Source organism: Lactuca virosa, chromosome 8 (assembly GCF_052849685.1).
Source record: "Lactuca virosa cultivar CGN04683 chromosome 8, Lactuca_virosa_CGN04683_v6, whole genome shotgun sequence".
Lineage (NCBI taxonomy): Eukaryota > Viridiplantae > Streptophyta > Magnoliopsida > Asterales > Asteraceae > Lactuca > Lactuca virosa.
In genome coordinates, this window is record NC_136433.1 from 69,757,779 (window position 1) to 69,774,640 (window position 16,862).

The 16,862-nt window shown below is 30.1% G+C and overlaps 1 protein-coding gene across 2 annotated transcripts; it reads left to right on the top strand.

Annotated features, from left to right (window-relative positions):
* Nucleotides 1-13,680: 13,680 nt before the first annotated feature.
* Nucleotides 13,681-16,493, top strand: LOC145133693 (lipid phosphate phosphatase 2-like). Of its 2 annotated transcripts, none has more exons than XM_079068635.1 (9): nucleotides 13,681-13,929; nucleotides 14,146-14,202; nucleotides 14,703-14,933; nucleotides 15,173-15,260; nucleotides 15,364-15,473; nucleotides 15,561-15,651; nucleotides 15,730-15,918; nucleotides 15,989-16,048; nucleotides 16,133-16,493. In XM_079068635.1, the coding sequence occupies exons 2-9, from the start codon at nucleotides 14,164-14,166 to the stop codon at nucleotides 16,333-16,335; spliced, it is 1,011 nt and encodes a 336-aa protein (XP_078924761.1). In that variant the 5' UTR covers nucleotides 13,681-13,929; nucleotides 14,146-14,163; the 3' UTR covers nucleotides 16,336-16,493. The 2 variants fall into 2 exon arrangements, with proteins under 2 accessions (XP_078924761.1, XP_078924762.1); XM_079068636.1 differs by lacking the exon at nucleotides 13,681-13,929 and adding an exon at nucleotides 13,936-14,022.
* The last annotated feature ends 369 nt before the right edge of the window (nucleotides 16,494-16,862 follow it).

Here is a 16,862-nt window from a genome sequence, read left to right on the forward strand (position 1 = left end):
AGGCATAAGTCGTCCCTTTGCTTCCCTTGACCACTTGTTATTTACCCATTCTCGAGATTCGAGAAGTCACTATCTTTCTCAAGTTAGCCTTTTGCTTGTGAAATTGAAGAAGGGTGATATAAGATGTAGCAAATCTTGTAATTGCGGGTCTATACAGATTCCTTTGATTCGTGAACTTCCGCATCAAGTTCACTAGACCAAAAAAACTATATATAACCTATTTACAAGCATTGCCTTTTTTTTAACAACTTTTCACCTGAGGAATTTGTTTCCTAATATCTTCCAACATAAGATCTATGCAATGGGTGGCACATGGAGTCCAATAAAGATGTTTTCTAGTAGCTTCTAACATCTTCCTTACAAATAAAAAAAATAGATATTAAGATAAGAAGACAAAAAAGATTTAAAGACTAAAACACTAACTCTCACCCACTTTAACATAACCCGATGCATTATCGGTTACCACTTGGACTACATTTTCTTCACCAACTTCATCCACCATTTTGTCAAGAACCACAAACAACATATTTGCATCCTTGGAGACATCTTATACATCCATATACTTCATAAATACAAAACCCTTTGAGGAGTTCACCATAAAGTTGATTATGTCTTTTCGTACAATAGAATCTCTCCATCCATCCGACAAAATAGAGCAACCATTTTTTGCCCAATCTTCTTTGTTTTCTTTTACTTGATCTTTAACAGTTTTTATTTCTTTGTTTAGTAAACAGACTCTTAATTCATACATGCTTGGTGGTTTCATTCCCTACCTAAATTGGCCAATAGCCTCGGTCATTATATGAAAGCTATCATAAGTGGCAATATTAAAAGGAATGCATGCATCATACAACCACCTTGTTATCTCCGTACAAGCTTTCTCCCTTAACTCCTTTCGAATCCCTACATTTATAGTTTGTTGGACTTTTACTTCTACCTTTGAGTTTGACCACTCTTTGGGGTTAGAAGTAAAGAACTTATCTATTGGACCTTTTTGTCTTGGTCTTTTTCATCGAAGCTTACCGGTAGCACCTTCAACTTCTATACAATCATCATCTTTGCCCAAATCATAATCATCAAAATCTAGCCTTGAGTGTATTATATTCTCCAACTTTGACTTCTCTTTTAGCATATATGCCCTTGTTTCTTCCTTTATGTGTTCTGGACATTGTGTGAAATCCATAACAGACGAATACCCTCCAATAAAATGACATTTCAAACGATATACCCCACCCTTGTATACATTACCACAAAAATTGCAAGTAAAATTGTTAATATTATTGGGATTTTGAGTTCCATACTTTCTACTAGGGTCATCAGAAGAATGGTTTGCTAATGAACTAAAAGAAGTAACAGAAAACATGGGATTGGAGAATTAGCAAAACATCAACACTTGCAAACATAAAACAACATCAAAATTCAAAATTGATTATAAGAAAACAACATAAAAAAATAGAAAACAACACCAAACTTGTATAATTTTCAAAAATAATAAGAAAATAGAAAATAAAGTCAGAAAAAACCAAGCTAAAAAAATTACTCACTTTGGAATCGACATTAGGTGATTAGGGGATTGCACAACAACTCCAAAATTGATTTTTGAGGAGTATATACTTCACTAGTTTATCAGGTAAGGAGAATCGATTTTAACATTAAGGAGAAAACTTCATACTTCACCAATTTAGAACAGAGGATTCGACAACTTTTGAGACATGAGATCAGAGAATAGCGGCATGTAGTGAGAGATGTAGAATATGAAAGACTACCTGATGGGTTTAGGATTGCTTGTTAAAGGGTCCACTATAACTATCTAATAAATCTACTCTAATAAATGAAGGTTTTTCTTTGTCACATGTCACACTCTCATTCAATTTGTCAAATGTCATTTTGTGGTTCTTTTAAATTAATTTCTTTTCCATATGTCATTTCATGGGTTTTTCTATTTTAATAAATTCCACATAATATTTTAATATAATAATTATAATAAATGTAGTAATAAATGAATATCAATTTCATTAATGGACTTACCTTCTTATTTCAAAATTCCCTAATTATAACTCATTGATTTACTTTTTTTATTTATTTAAATATAAAACATAAAAAATTTTAATTTTAATAATTCATTATTTTTCTTATTTTTTATAAATCCAAAGTTCTTAAATATTTAGACATTTATATGTAATTTTTTTTAATTAGCCCATGTAATACATGAGTCTTATACTTAGTGCCTAATACCCAAAAAAAAACCTAATACAAAGCATCAGGTGCAAAATGTGAACGCATCACGCTTCGGGACACATCACGCATCACGAACGCATCAGTACGCATCCATTAAAACCCAGTGCATCACCTACATGATGTGTCTTCTGAAACGCATGAGGCCGCCTCGCGCATTAGAACGCCTCATGCGCGCTTTTTAAACCAAGCCCTATGTCATGAGTTAATGAATTTAAATAGGGAAGAAACCCTAAAAATCATGGGCTTGCGCTGCAGCTGTTGTCACATCGTGACACTCTATTTGTCACGTTGCGACAACCATCCCGAACACGCGATCTTTAATTTCCATGCCACGTCGTGACACCCTTCATGTCACGTCGTGACATATGATTTTCCTCAAAAACCATGCCTTTGATTCATTTATACCATCCATTGATCTCATATGAGAAACGAGTGTTACACGACAGGCAAAATATATTAATAATAGGAAACTAGCAAGAAGCTAGGAAGTACAATATGAAAAAAAGAGAACAAGATCATAAGAAATTATAATAGAATCAACAACGATAAACACATTTTAACACAGGATCGCAACACCAATTGTTCTATTTGAGAGATCAACTTTTTTATAACGAGAGTTAATCCATAAATGAGATAAAACTTTCACCTCGTTTGCCAAAGCTGAATGTGATTTTAGATCTATGGAGTGAACTTTGAGATTTATGAAGTTCCATATTACCCAAAGAAAAATCAAAGCAATAGCCACATGAATAGTTGTAAGCCGAACAAATTTTGTGATCGAGGATCTGTAGTGAAGGAGGTATGACAGTGAAGACGGAGGGGGAGAAAACGAAGTCCACCAATTTGACATTTGATGTCATACTTCTGAGGTAGTCGAGCAGTCAATAAATCATCTTCTGGTTCATTATGGTAGAGCTTGCAACGAGTGTTTGAGCTTGCAACAAGTGCATTTGTATATGAATACAAATATTTTAGACATTGTGTATTGTTTGTGAAATCATACTCCATTGACTACAAATTTTGACTGATTTTGAGGACTATTTACACCATTTTTTATTACAACGATAATTCAGCCCAACTTTTCTTTTTGATAGTTTTTTTTTAACCATTTTGAACTTCACTTGAAATTATGCTCAGTTCATTTTTATAACTTTTTGAGCTTAATTTTGGACAATGTTTTGACCAGATTACACTTTGAAAAAAATATAAACTTGATGACATTCTTGACCATTGGAACCAATTTGGAAGTGTTATTGGCTTGCTGGAAACCTTCCTCTCACTACCCTATCACTCATCAAAACCCAAAAAATGTCATACTTCACTTCCCTTACTTTTTTTTAATCATTAGTATATCGTAGTGTACAAGTTACTAAAACATAAAAAGAAAAAGAAAAAAAGAAAGAGAATGTGTTGTCTTTTACTCGTGTGGTTCTTCACCTCATCTTCACCACACCAATAATGTGGTGTTCACCACTAGGGATGAGATTTAAAACCAGAAAACTGGAAAGGAATCGGAATCGGACCTGAACCGGAATCGTTAGAACCGAAATATATATAGAACCGTTTCCGGTTCCGGGTTTAAAAATTAGCTTTATCTGGGTTCCGGGTAATCCTTGGGTCTATCAGGTCCAGGCAAACCGGGTCTAAGAATCGGAACCGATGTTAGGAATCAAAACCACTTTTAGGGCCGAAACCGGTTTGTGTGAAAGGTTTAAAACATGCATATCTCATTCGTTTCAAGTCGAATTGATGTACGGTTTTTTCCAACGTGTAGTTTAGAGTTTGTACATGATTTTAGACTATAAATTTGTCATTTTTAGTTTTATATTCATTGACTTACAGTCCCCCAAAGTCGAGATATCAAAGCTGAAAGTTTTTAGTTTTTCAGCTCTTTTGTATTATGTGAAAGTTTTAAAACATGCATATCTAATTCGTTTGAAGTCGGATTGACATGCAGTTTTTTCCTACTTGTAGTTTAGAGTTTGTACATGATTTTAGACTATAATTTTGTCATTTTTGGTTTAATATTCAATGACTTACAGTCCGTCGAAGTCGGGATATCAAAGCTGAAAATTTTCAACTTTTCAGCTATTTGTTTTTGTACTTTGAATTCTATGAAAACGTTAACACATGCATATCTCATTCTTGTAAAGTTGGATTGACATGGAGTTTTTCCAGAGTGTAGTTTAGAGTTTGTACATGATTTTAGACTATAGTTTTGTCAATTTTGGTTTCATATTCAATGACTTAAAGTCCCCCGAAGTCGGGATATTAATATGAAATTTTTTAAAGTTCAACCCACTAAGTAGTAAGTAATTACCAAAAAGTTCCGTTTTTTTCGGGTTTTCCGGTTCTAAACCCATTTTATCCGGTTCCAACCTACCCATTTTGATGTTTCCGGGTTTTCGGTTCTAGACCCACTTTACCCGGTACCGTATCCAGAATCGAACCGAAACCGATTCCTATATACCGGTATGATTTCCTGTTCTACAAAATCCCGTTAACCGGTTCCGGATTTTCCGGGTCCGAGTCCATCCGGTACGGGTTTGGACCCACTTTCATCCCTATTCACCACCACGGTGAAGGGTCTATGTCGCCCACCGCACCATGCAGTGGGTGTACTCCTCTCAGACGTAATGATAATTTAAAAACGAAAATATTAGTTCACTATTTTTTGATAGTTTTTTTAGTTTTAGAGCATTTTTTTAATTTTTAAAAAATTAGTTATTTTTTTAATATTTTAAAAAATTAGTTACTTTATTATGATGATATTAACCCATAACTAAACTAACTTATGAAGCCAATATCCCATATGAATCTAAAAGTTAGTTTAAAAAATAAATAATAAAACAATATATTATAATATGAAACTAATATATGGTTGTTGAATTCAAGGGACAAAGCGTGTCGGGGCCCGTTGGCAGCCGGCTATCCCAGTTGCATACATTCAAAACGACACAAGTCAAAAACTTCTCCTTAGAGTATAAGATGGATTCATTTTTTAGTCCCTAAACTTTCGATTGCTTCAACCGCACCTAATATATATAGTCATATACTATGCATGACATTTATTTGTTGGTCAAAATTGACCAATCAAAACCAAGACCCTATACTTTGTATGAAACATTAAATATCACGGTATTAAGGATAAATTGGTCATATTATAGCAATGTTAATTTTTGTCCCTTCCGATGTAACTTTGTATTATACAAGTATAAACCATACAAGTAATTGTCCCATGCTCTACCGGTTTAATCATGTGAGAGATAAATTGTGTAACAACAACGATTAACTAAATATATCCACATATTAACTCGAGATCATTATTATAAAATCCAACTACTAGACCTTTAGCATCCCATTAAAATGACATTTTTTTATACATGTAGTCTACAATTAGGTTGTTAATTATTATGAAAAAATTGAATTGTCTAATTGGACAATTTGTATTAGACTATTTAGTTTGAATATTCGGATTTTTAGATTGCTTTCAATAAAACCGAATTGTTGTTTTGGATTTTGGATTGGTTTTGATTTAAAAATTAAGAGAATAGTTCAGAAAACCGAAGTATAATTATTTATTTATTTATTTTCACTACAAATTTAATTATTTATTAATTTACTGGATTATTTTTCAAACAGATTAAAAATTTCAACCTATAAAAAATTGTATTTTTTAAAGGTTTTTTATCTGTAATTTATTAAACTATAACATATTTTTATTATTAGTTGTTTATAAATAATAATTCACAATTCAATAATATGTTGTTTCTTTTACAAAAATTTCAAATTATATAATTTTTAAATGTTCCGACTCTTGAAAACTGAATTATAAAAACAGATCCAATCGAATTATAATTTGGTTGGATATGATTTAATTTTAGTTTGGACTATTCGTCAATGTTTAGAAAATTTAAATTAATTTGGATTCACTTAATTAAATTGGATTAAACCGATCCATCCAAACGAACATCTCTATCTACAGTATAACGAATATTGTATATGGATAAAGTTTTGAAAATATTCTTACAAAATGTAAAGAAAAAAGACATTATATAAAGAGAAAATGTGTGTTAATGAGATTTTTAGGTTCAAAGGAAACTACATGACACAATTATATAATAACAATCAAGTGGACTTCCGTCTAATTATAGTGGTAGAACTCAAAAAGCCTTAAATTTCCAAATTTAAGTTATATATATATATATATATATATATATATATATATATATATATATATATATATATATATATATATATATATATATACTAGTAGCGTACCCGCGCGATGCTGCGACGATGATTTGTTTCATTTTGGCGATTTGTTCATTTCGGTGATCAGTTGTCTCTAGACGGGCAACAAATGGTAATTTTCGTCTATTACTCTTTATCTAGCAGCGGTGCCGGATAGTTTTTATGCGTCGGTTAGTTATATTTTTGTGTTCGATACTTCGTTTCAGCCCTCTGACGAATTGTTTTTTTCAGCGATTAGTTTTCTTTTGGCATGTTCTTGTTTCAGGATAAAAAGAAAAGTATGTTGTTAATAATGTGACATCGTGCCAGGGCGGTGAATTGTTTATTTTCAGCATGTAGTTTCTTTTTGACAATTATGGTTCGGGATGGGGGTAACAAATGTACGTATGTTGTTTTGGTTTTAAAAATATAAATATACTATGACTGTAGGATAAAAAATAAAACTCTATTATCTTTGAGGTAAAAACAGTAGTATTTTCTATATAATACATTAAAGAGGTACCCCAAGCACGACGATGAATGGAAATATTTTTTTTTCAACAAATAATTTCATTATGGCAGTTAGATTCTTTTTAATTCAAGGCTAATAGGTTTCTTTTTGCGAAAGATCTTATTTAAATAAAATGGGAAAAAATTGACAATATCACACTAAAAAGATTGTAATCTCTAGGTTCATCGAACGCACAAAGCATATAAAGCGCACTATACCAAACAAAACAACATAAACGGTTCAAATATGAAATAAATTATTAAAAAGGATTAATAGACATTTAATATTAAAAATGTAAAATATAAACCACATTCAAAGTTTACCAAGCCATAAGAACGAAATAGTAATTAACATTACTATGAGACTCTCACAAGTCTAAATATAGAGTTGGCATTAAAAATGCGAACATTGATTAGATATTTCGTTACCTAAACTTGAGAAATATAGGTTGATTTTCACAAATAAACTTTATAAACCGTTTTCTTATAATATATTAAGGAATGTTGACTAAAAATTAAGGTTTGGACTTTGGAATATTCATGTTTGACTTAAGCTTACTTGGAATTGTACTAAGGCCACATCCTCCCTTTATGTGGGTGATGTAAAGCTTAATCCCATTACAAACATAAGTTATTTTTAAGTTAAAAGTAACAAATAATTCAATATGAATAATAACACATTATACCAAGTAACATCCACCTATGATTAAATACATAATATATTTGATCAAAATCATGTTATAATGATTAATATTTTAAGGTGTGCATCATATTTATAGAAGCTAAATTTGAATCAGGAAGTGTAACAATTAATGAAAAGTTGAATGTTGCATTCAGTACAGTAGGCTCCCAAGTTCATGCTCCTTTGTAATGTCCTCTTTAGGTAAAGCTTAACATCTGCAAGTGGAGCATATCCGAGAAGTGTTCAATCAATTGCAATATTGAATGTGTAATAGGTAAAGTTTTACAAAGTAGAATGTTTTAATAAGAATAGTAAATGCAACAAAAGTACATTGCGGCGAAGCTTCATGGTTAAAGGAGCAACGATGGTGGGACTCACAAAAGTAAATTACATCAAAGAAAGAAACATGGAATTAAAGAAAGAAATATAGAAATAGTGATCAGAAGACATGGGACTCACAAAACTCCAATATATCAAGATTTGCAACCAGTAAAGCAAGAAAGAGAGACAATCATCATCGTTCCTGTGTGGATCTATCTACATCAAACGGGAAAAAGAAAGCTAAGCGAGAAATGTGAAGAGGGGAGATGGAACTTCAGGCCAACATGTCAAATGTTTTAACCAAGAGGACAATTACGTGATTAGAAGACAACTAATCGAAGAATGAATGCAATGAATTTGATAGAGTCAAACCCATCAACCATGGAGATGCAAATGTCCTTAAACAACAATCTCTATTCTTCCTCTCTCTAAAGAGAACATAAACAAAAAGTATTTGTTGGTAAAATCGACTGGGACGGGGGGATTTGATTAAATGTGCAAACACAAAAAAAAAGAATGTTTTCATAATTGTGATAGCAGGGCCAAGATTTTTCTTCTAAAATATGCAAATTTGTCATTCTAATGCATAAGCTTGTCCATGTGAGTTATGCTCTCATAAAAATGTATAAACCACAAAATTTAAAAATAAAATAAAATATATTAGTAATCTTATTTCTTAATGAAGATGACTAAAAAAACAAAAATGAAGGAGAATATAATATTTTAAACAAACAAATGATTTATATAAGAAAAGCCTAGGGAGATTAAAGATGAATTTGGTATTTCAAAAAAGAAATCCAACTCATAACTTCCTTTATTCACGTTTATTGCTAAAATTTAAAAACATATAATTTTCTTAACTGTCAAAAATTCAACCCATAATTTTCTTTATTCATGGAAATGGATGTAACATATAACGATATTATAGTTAACAAATTATTAATTAAGGTTGATTAGAATTAGTAGTTTAGGTTAGGTTTAAAAGTTTATATTTGATTTAAGAATAAAGATGTAACATGGGGAAACACGGGAAAAAGGAAATATAGTTGGAAATCTCCTAAGCCATAATTACGGATTCAATTGTTTAACAACGGATTAATAGTTTATGTGCATAATTTGATTGCATATCTAGGAGTGAAAATTGTACCTCTTAAATTTCAAGAAATGCTCAATATGTTTAATATAATAGAATATATATATATATATATATATATATATATATATATATATATATATATATATATATATATGTGTGTGTGTGTGTGTATGTGTGTGTGTGTGTGTTTTATTAGAGTTTAAACAAAATACACCTATCTAACGAGTCTTCCCCTCTTATATATCATTTCAAATAGGTATCTCCGTACCAGTAACCATTATATGCCATAATGTATCGAGGTATAGGTGTTATGTGTCAATTTTTTGTTTTCATTATAAATGACTATCTTATCTATACTACCTAATAAATAAAAATGTTTATGTGTCACATGTCATTTTTTTAGAGTTAATATTTAATTTTCACCTTTATTTCTAAACTGACACATAGCATCTTAACATATTTTTTTTAATTATTCAATTTTTATTTAACTCTAGTAATCCATTTTTTAAATTTTAAATTAACTTTAATCGATTTCAGTTGCATCCTTTGGTTTTAGCCATGATTTTAACTCAGGATGCAATCAAATTTAAATTTTCAAGAAATCTTTTTTTTGGGATTTTTTTTACATTCAAATTATTTTTTAAATATAACTTATTCTTTATTTTTTTTTGACTTTTTCTTATGGGCTGTCAATTTTTTTTTATGTTATCAAAGTCTTTACAGTTTTTTGACATTTTCGTTTTTCATAAAATTTTAAAGTTTTGATAATGAAGATTTTAAAAACATCTCATATATCCTTATTCACATCCGAAGAAATATTATGCAACCCAATCAAATCAAATCAAATAAATATCCAATCGAATTTAAGTTTTTATTATAAAATGATACATATTAGTTTTTTAATGTATGAAATCAGAAGTTCACAAATGCATTTTAGAATATGTGATATTGACGTTTTTATTATTAAATATTGATAACTATAAAATGATTAATGAGATTATTAAAAAATGATTAAAACCTTAAAATATAAAATTTCAATTATTTAAATTAATATTTAGATCTTATTATTTTGATAAATTTAAAGTTATAGTAAATTTTTTTTATTGATTTTATGATATGCTCAGAGACTTGGATTAAATTTTCAGATAATTATCATTTTCTTAGGCTAATTTATCAGGAGCAAGTTTGAAATAAAATATATTTTCACCTGCTTTTGTTATTTTTTTCCTATTTATCCGTAAAATCCATTTTTTTGGTATCAATATGATATATAAAGACAAATGTACATCATAGGCAACATTTTATAAAAGTTTTGATTTAAAACATAACCTTGGAATCAATAACAATCGTATACCAAACTTTAAACACAAACAAGGTTTTTTTCAATAAAAACATAAATTTGAGATTTAATAAGGAAAAAAACAAAATATATTTGGTTTATGAAAACGGAAAAAAATTATGCCTTTATCTTTAAAAAATACCTACCTCTAACAAAACATAAAATGTATTAAATTTATGAAAATGAAAAAATAAAATAAAATGCGTTTTTAGGTTTACGAGTAAAAACAAAATAAAGAAATTGATGAAAATTTATTTGGAATTTTATTTTTTTAATATTATCATTTTATTATATTATGAAAACAATATTATTATTGTTTTTTATCTTAATAAAAAATTAGTTTAAAATTATTAATATTAATAAAGATAGTAATAAAACTATAATTATTAAATAATAAAACCAATAATAATTAAGTTATAACGAAGTAAAATGTAAAATTTAGTCAACTGATAATCATATGATAATTATGTCCTTAAAAGTAAGGCTAAAATGGTGTTGATAGTATATAGAGTGATGTGTATATAATATGAACCATTTTTTTATTTTTTATAGGGCGTGTTTGCCAAAAATAACTGATAGCGGATTAGCTTGTAGCGGACAGCGGATAACTTGTAGCTTGTAGTGTTTTGTTAACCGCTACCTGAAATAGCTTGGATTTGGAGCGCTTTGTTTGAACTAAACGCTAAAAGCTTGTAGTGTCAAACGATACTTTATGTTCAAAACGGAGCGTTTTGTCAAACGCTAGAAGCTCTCAAACGCTCAAAAACGCTTCGTGTCGAACACACCCATAATGTCTCAGTTGTACCCACTTTAGTGCAAAAAAAAAATTAATTTACGACTAAAAGGTAGAAAGTCAATATCTACTTTAATAAATAAAAATAATTTTTGCCACTTGTCACATTTTCACGTATTTTGTCACATCTAATTTTGTGGTTAATTTTTAGAAATTAATTTCCACTTATCATTTTGTGGTAATTTTCAATTTTCTTAATTAACTATTTTAATTTTTAGGTTATAGAAACTAATTAATATGTAGTAATGTGTTTCCTTATATTTTCAAATTTTAATATGTTTTCTTTAATGTACATAATTCAAATTCGATATTTTCTTTCAATGTTCATTGTCATTTTAGACCAAAATAGTTAAATAGGAAAAATAATCAAACTTTATTGTATTTCATTGATAAAACTAAAAAAAAAGTAGTTAAAACACAAATATGGCCAACATATAATTATTTATCCGTAGTTTGTTTTATTAGTATAAATTGAATTATTTATTTATTCATCATTTTGTTTGTATTTATTTTACTTTAAAAATAGTTAATGTTTACACCTTGATATTTAATATTTTTTTTAAAAAAATAGTTAATATTTATATCTTCATATATAACTTTTTTTTAGAGGGTGTTTGACAAAACTTATTTAAAAAGACTTATGACTTTTTGACTTATAACTTATTTTGGTGAAATAAGGAGTTTTTAATAAGTAAGGAGTATGCTACTTATCACTTTTTGACTTATTAAAGGTTACCAATAGCTATACGTTGTTTTTTACCCAAACACTTTTTTTGACTTATAGTGTATCAAACCGGTAATAAGTCAAAAAGCTCATTTTTTAAGTTTTGCCAAACACCCCTCAAAAAAGCTCATTGTCTATCCTATAAACTCATGGTTTTCATGTGTCTCTAAACATTGTACAAATATAAATTAATGAAGAGATATGTTGTTGGAGCTTTATGTTACATGAAAACTTGTTAAAGTGGTTTCCTATAAAATTTTACATATTTGGATAAAAAATTGAGTTATCAAGTGAATAAATTGTATTAGACTTTTTTTTAATAGAAAAACAGCCAACAAATATATGGTTTGAATATTAGATTTGATTTTCACCAAGCCCGAATTATTATTTTGAGTTGATTGATTTTTGTTACTAAAATGAAACCAAATAATCCAAAACCCAAATAACGATTTCTATTTATTTTGGTATAGCTTTTTTTGTTCTTTGATAAGTACCTTTAACCATTTAGGGGGTGTTTGCCTTATCTTTTGAGAGGTCAAAAGTCATTTTAAGAAAAAAAGATAAAAGGTAAAAGATGTTTGGTAAAATCATTTTAAAAGCTACTTTTGGATTTTGGATATAAGAAAAACTGACTTTTTGGAAAAGTCATAAAACTTGACTTTTTGCAACTTTTTCATAAGCCAAACACCCCTTACTATTAATTTATACAACTTGTTTTTTTAATTATATTAGACGACATAGACAAAACAGAAAGCCTTAAACCCTTTATACACTTACAAAAATTGAACGATTTAAACTTTACAATCAAACTTATTAGACCAGAGGGTGTGTGTGGGGAAAGAATTCCCCACTTTTTGCCTGTCACGTCAATCTTTCCTTTACTTTTCTTTACCTCACAAAAACCTATGGTGTGTATGTGAAGGATCTTTTACTATTTTTTATTTTTATTTTTTAAAAACAATATATTTCATACAAATATTATACTCATTTTATAGGAAATTAAAAACAAAAATTTTGATATATTTTTTCATAATTTTTTAGTAGGTATATAATTTAATAAATATTAAAAAACTTGAAAAAAAAACAAAAAAAAACCTCAACCAATCAAAACAGGAGAGAGAATGCGGGGTCTCTGTCCCCCACTCCCTTCTCGCACCTCCTTTCCCGCAGGGACGGTGTGGTGTTCCAATGTGCGGGAACGCTTCTCGCACCCCCTTCCCGCGACACTCCGTCCGGCTTTAATGTTAAACATGTATATCTATTGGTATGCATTGAATCTTAAAACGGATTCAATCAAATTTATAATTGGTTTGTTTTGATTGGATTTTAATTTACATATTGCTAATCAGTTCTATATTAAAAAAAATAAAATCAATCTAAATTCATTTGATCTAATTGAATTGAATCGATACATTCCAACAAACATTCTTATATATACAAAAGTATTTAGAAACCTCATTTGATCGCATATGTTACCACAAATTAACTTATAAAAATGCTATTTACCATATGAGAACTAAAACATAAAGCTAACCCCCTAACTCCGGCAACATGTACTTTTCCATTCAAGCATGACGACTACCGAAACAAAAAGAAAGTCACTTAACGGAAAATATGAGTTTCAAAACATCGAGTACCAAACCTGACAAGACATATGTTCTTCAGGGTCCATTTTACCCATTTTACAAAATTGTATATTCCTAGAAAGGTGAAATATAGGCATTCGAAATTTCAAATGAAAACACCAGTTACATTGTTGACCGACCCCTTCATAAATAATCTACGCGACGATCTAGCCTCCCCCGTTAACCGCCTTCCGACGAACAAGTCATTCTGCCAACTCACCACGAACACACATTCATATATTAACTGTTGATTTTCTTCATTAATCAATCGTACATTCAATCAGAGTTTTCATTTTCGATTGACATTCGGCCAAACTTTATTGGATAGTTTTTCCGATTGATTTTGACTTAGAAAATATCTTTTTCAGGTACGACAACAATTACTCTCTGTTTTAATTCTGTGTAGTATTACCTTTTCTCTTTGCGAGATTCATCGGATTTGCTCTATCTTTTCTCCAATCGTTAGTAACAAAGCGATTAATCTTCATGTTGTTTAGTTGATTGTGTTCTTTAACTTGTTAATTTCTGAATTTGAAAGCAAGTTGGGTAACTTTTCTCTTTTTGTCTGCTTTTTTTTTTTTCAGGAGTTGAAGAACACTGTTATGCCTTGGAATCTACCCTTTTTGAGAAATATGTTTCAGGTCAGTAAAGTTGCATCTTTTTCCCCAATTGTTATGCCTTTTTTCTTTTTCCCTTTTTAGATATATTAAAATATACATATTTTTTCGAAGCATTTTTGGAAAACCACGAGGATTAATTGTAAATTTGTAATTCATTAATTTGTATGTAAGTTGAATATGATCCAAATCCAATTAATTACTTAATTTCCATATTAAGACAACTAGTTTCCTTTCAGTTTTCACTATTTTTGTTTTTTGAATTATAAGGGAAGAAACATGAATGACTTTGTTTTCGGAGAATTAAAAAGATGACAATCTTCTTAATATATAAGACTTTTTAATTGATAAAAGGGAAGAATTCATAGATTGATTTAAAACAATATGCTAGAATTTGCGTATTGTTAAGTTTCTTTATTTTATAAAATGTTTAAACGGGATTAGACTTAATGGGGACAAGACTTCATCAAGTAAACTATATATTTGACTTAATGAAGAAAGTTGTTCTCTTTTCATTGTAACAGAGGCAGGAAGGAAGAGTAAGGGAAGTTGACCTTGGAGCCTTCTACATTAAGTCTCATGGAACTAAATTGGCAAGAAGTCACATGCATGATTGGCTTATACTTGTTCTACTTGCTGTCATAGAAATTGTCCTAAATATCATACACCCGTTTTATCGTTTTGTTGGCAAAGATATGATGACAGATCTTAAATATCCAATGAAAGAAAACACCGTTCCCGTTTGGGCCGTTCCCGTGAGTCATTCTTCCATCCTTTCGGTTTTATATTTTTTCCAAAAGTTGTTTGAGTCTCAGCAGCTGCAGTGTCAGAGTTTATTTCCACCTAGGTCACTCTGTACCTGGTTTACATCTTACATGATGTCATTATGTACCTGATGTACATCTTACATGATGTCACTGTATACCTGATGTACATTTTACATGATGTCACTGTGTACCTGATTTACATCTACGTCATATTTCTTTTTTGACAGATTTACTCGGTATTGCTGCCTATCCTTGTTTTTACCTTCTTTTATTTTAGAAGAAGAGATGTACATGATCTTCATCATGCAATTCTAGGTAAATAATTTTTAATTCTTTCCTTTTTTTGTAAAACTTTTACACATTCTTCTCATTGTTGAATGCTTGAATGTAAAGTGAATTCTTTTGATGTTATTTGTAGGACTTTTATTCGCGGTGCTTATAACGGGAGTTATCACAGATGCTATTAAAGATGCTGTTGGAAGGCCACGACCTGATTTCTTTTGGCGATGCTTTCCAGATGGAGTCGATGTATGTAATTGTAATAATTCATTTTTTTTATATCTTGGAAAATTAATCTGTGTTTTTTTTTTCTTGTTTTCTTGTTATATGTTTCAGAACTATGATACATGGGGTGATGTTATATGTCATGGTAAAGAGAAGGATATAAAAGAAGGCCATAAGAGTTTCCCTAGTGGCCATGCTTCATGTAATACATGTCAATGTTATTTCTCAGTACACAGTATACAGTACGCAGTATGATCTTACAGGTTTTTTTATTTTACAGGGTCGTTTGCAGGGTTGGGGTTTTTAGCATTGTACTTGACCGCAAAAATTAAAGTATTTGACCGAAGTGGTCACGTGGCAAAACTATGCATTCTTTTTCTTCCTCTTTTAATGGCATCTCTTGTAGCAGTTTCTCGGGTGGATGACTATTGGCACCATTGGCAAGATGTGTTTGCTGGTGGTATTTTAGGTAAAAAAAATCATTCAAATTTGTATTTAAGTATTTAACTCGACTTCAAACCCTAATTTTCTTTTTTCAGGTCTATTCGTTGCCACAATGTGCTATCTTCAGTTTTTTCCAGCTCCATATCACTCCGAAGGTAATTTCTAAATTTTACAGTATAAGCATGTATTTTAAATGGATAAATGATTTCCAGACTAAATGACCATGTTATTGTTTTTAGGGTGGGGCCCATATGCTTATTTCCGAGCTTTGGAAGAGACGAATTCAGGTACAAGAGGAGATGCTCCTGTGGATGGGGTTGGAATGCAAAATGTGGAGATTGCAAATTTGAACCAACATTCGAGGCGAAATAGTAGCAATGGGTTCAGACAGGTGTCGCTGTCTGATTCGGTGCAAGTTGATGTAGAATATGGAAGAGTGTGACCTTTGATTACTTGTAATATTGTTTATGAAGTTGCCGATTCCTGTATAGATTTTATTTGGTGTTTGTAGTTGAGGGAAAACTAAAGGCATTGTTGTTTGTAGAGACGATAACCTATTATTATCATTTTATTTATTCTAGACACGTGCTACTACTAGAAGCGAAAGGTCTCCATAGCATGAATACTCGAAAAATTTCAAATGTAGGGTAGTAGGGGCATGAAGTTGTATCCCTAACGCACTCATTCAAATGAGACTTATATAACACCTCTCATTCTCATTTACACGTTTGTTTTTTCGAAGCGAAAATTCATAAAGTCTGCAGACCACCTCTGTAATCCTTTGTAGCAGAAGAGGTGGAACAAACAGCTGCAGCCTATAATAAGAAGCATGTTTGTTTTTTAACATCTGCAGATTGCTTCAGTAAACTGAAATTTAAATAAACTAATTTTATAAACTGAAAATAGTTCTCAACACCGAAATTTAATAATTCTAGTCTTAAAACATTGAAATAATAATAAAAAGAACAT

Coding starts and splice junctions, on each gene's coding strand:
- LOC145133693 (XM_079068635.1), top strand. CDS start 14,164: ATGCCTTGGAATCTACCCTTTTTGAGAAATATGTTTCAG. Junction 15,261..15,363: donor TCTTCATCATGCAATTCTAG/GTAAATAATTTT, acceptor TGTTATTTGTAG/GACTTTTATTCGCGGTGCTT. Junction 15,919..15,988: donor GTTTGCTGGTGGTATTTTAG/GTAAAAAAAATC, acceptor TTCTTTTTTCAG/GTCTATTCGTTGCCACAATG.